General features: G+C 47.6%; 1 protein-coding gene across 3 annotated transcripts in view; it reads right to left on the bottom strand.

Moving 5' to 3' along the window:
* Positions 1-2500, bottom strand: part of invs (inversin) — a 50389-nt gene that overhangs the window by 6253 nt on the left and 41636 nt on the right. For all 3 annotated transcript variants that reach the window (XM_061227524.1, XM_061227436.1, XM_061227605.1), the window contains 2 exons: positions 1239-1453; positions 1-269 (listed from right to left, as the gene is read on the bottom strand). The exon at positions 1-269 is cut by the window's left edge and continues 344 nt beyond it. In XM_061227524.1, coding sequence (XP_061083508.1) covers positions 1-269; positions 1239-1453 — 484 coding nt within the window. The remainder of the gene's footprint in view (positions 270-1238; positions 1454-2500) is intronic.

The following is a 2500-nucleotide window of genomic DNA, read 5'->3' as shown; positions in this document are numbered from 1 at the left end:
CGCGGGAGAGTGTCTCCCCCCCCTGGGTGCCTTCCCTCCTGCCTTGACGCTGGCCTCAGGGGGTCTGGGGGATTTGGGGGATTTGGGAGATTTGGGCGTAGGCCTGGATCTCAGCGGGACCTTTTCCTCCAGCGAGCCCCTGCTGGCCCTCTCGGGGGGCGCCGAGGCCCTCTTCTGTGGGCCAGAGGGGGCTTCTGTGTGGGCAGGAGCTGCTGGTGCCTCTGTGTCCCTCCCCTGCTGCTCACTCTTAGCAGATCTGCTCCTGTGCTCTGAGACCCAGGGAGGAGGAGAGAGGGGGAAGGAAGAGGGAAGAGAGCAAAAGAGGAGGAATAAAGAAGAGGAGGAAAGGAGGGAAGATAGAGGAGGAGAGAAGCGGGAGATGACAGGATAAGAACACAGAAGCCATTCATATAAAAGGCCACACTGAAATTGTATGAAATTAATTTAATTTTGCCTTTATTTAACAGGGAATACCCCATTGAGATCAAATTCTATTTAGCAAGGCAGTGTATAATTCAGCAGTGTGTATATCATCAGTGTATAAATTAGCAGTGTATAAATCAGCAGTGTGTATATCATCAGTGTATATATCAGCAGTATGTATATCAGCAGTGTATAAATCAGCAGTGTGTATATCAGCAGTGTGTATATAATCAGTGTATAAATCAGCAGTGTGTATATAATCAGTGTATAAATCAGCTGTGTGTATATCATCAGTGTATATAACAGCAGTATGTATATCAGCAGTGTATAAACCAGCAGTGTGTATAACATCAGTGTATATATCAGCAGTATGTATATCAGCAGTGTATAAACCAGCTGTGTGTATAACATCAGTGTATATATCAGCAGTGTGTATATCATCAGTGTATATATCAGCAGTGTGTATATCATCAGTGTAAAAATCAGCAGTGTGTATATCAGCAGTGTGTATATAATCAGTGTATAAATCAGCAGTGTGTATATCATCAGTGTATATAACAGCAGTATGTATATCAGCAGTGTATAAACCAGCAGTGTGTATATCAGCAGTGTATATATCAGCAGTATGTATATCAGCAGTGTATAAACCAGCAGCGTGTATATCATCAGTGTATATATCAGCAGTGTGTATATAATCAGTGTATAAATCAGCAGTGTGTATAACATCAGTGTATATATCAGCAGTATGTATATCAGCAGTGTATAAACCAGCAGCGTGTCAACCAGCAGTGCGTAAAGCAGTCGTGTTTCAGTACCCCTGTGTCTCCGCAGATCCTCAGTCCTGCTCTTGGTAGAGGGAGCCTGGCTGCGGTCACTCTTGTTGGGCTTCCTGACACCGTGGCCCCTGAGGGTCGGGCCCTCACCGGCACTCTCAGCTTCAGCCACCAACAGCACCTTCATCCGCCGCTCCGCTTCAGCCAATGAGACCTGCTGCTCCGCCTCTCTCCTACGCTGCTCCTCCTCCCGCTTCCTGACACACACACACACACACACACACACACACACACACACAGCCACACGGTGAACCTCACACCATCCCCGGGCACCCAGTGAAGTGGGTTATAATACAGTCTAAAACACTCAATGACCACACCGAGCTCTCAGAAAACAGCAAGTCACTAAGGTCACAGCAGAGCACTATTAAACACTGGGCATATCAGTTGACCGACACTCCCTTTTCTCACCTTTACTCTGTGGGAATGAAGAAAGGTATTCACTGAGTGAGTCACTGGCGGCCAGACTGTGAGTCAGGGAGGGAGAGAGAGGGCCACAGAGCGACACAGAGAGAAAAACAAAGTGAGGGAGAAAAAGAGATAAAGAGAGGGATAGAGACAAAAGGTGGAATGAGAGGAAGGAAGAGGGAGAGAAAGATAGACAAAGAGAGAGAGAGAAAGGGACGGAGAAAGAGAGCGAGCAGCGTCCCAGGACCAGGAGAGAAAAGAGTCTTGACGTGTTATCATCCTCCCCTCCCTGACAGGCCTGCCTCTCCCCCCATTCATCTCCGGCGCTGACAGCTGGTAAATGTCACGCGGAGCCGGGTGTGTAGTCCAATTAGCAGCGGAGTGGCAAGCAGCCGGGCCAGCGAAGGGCCCTCCGCAGTCAGGGACAGAGCCCTGAGGTAGCGTGTCATCATCAGTTGCCATGATGGGTGTCAGGACTGGGCCTCGGCAAGCCGGCCAGCTGTCCGTCAGGAGACACTCCATTACAGCGCTGGGCCGTTCTGGACACCGCCACACTCACATGCACTATCCACAGACAAACGCACGCATTCTCACACACACACACACAGAGAGACACCCGCTGCACAGCAGTTATGGAAACAACCAAAATCAAACATTCATTTAATACAAAAATAGATTTCACCAAAATCAAGATTGAATCATTATTGGCATTGCTGGTATAGTACTTATTCTATAGTCCGTTATTCTTGACACGGTTAGTCAAGTACTAAACCAGGGGTGCCAATAATTATGAATTATGATTGGTGAATTTTAATGTATTGTTTCATTTTGAATAA

This window comes from Conger conger, chromosome 1 (genome assembly GCF_963514075.1).
Source record: "Conger conger chromosome 1, fConCon1.1, whole genome shotgun sequence".
Lineage (NCBI taxonomy): Eukaryota > Metazoa > Chordata > Actinopteri > Anguilliformes > Congridae > Conger > Conger conger.
The sequence above is the reverse complement of the archived record's forward strand: the minus strand, read 5'-3'. Positions and strand labels throughout refer to the sequence as shown.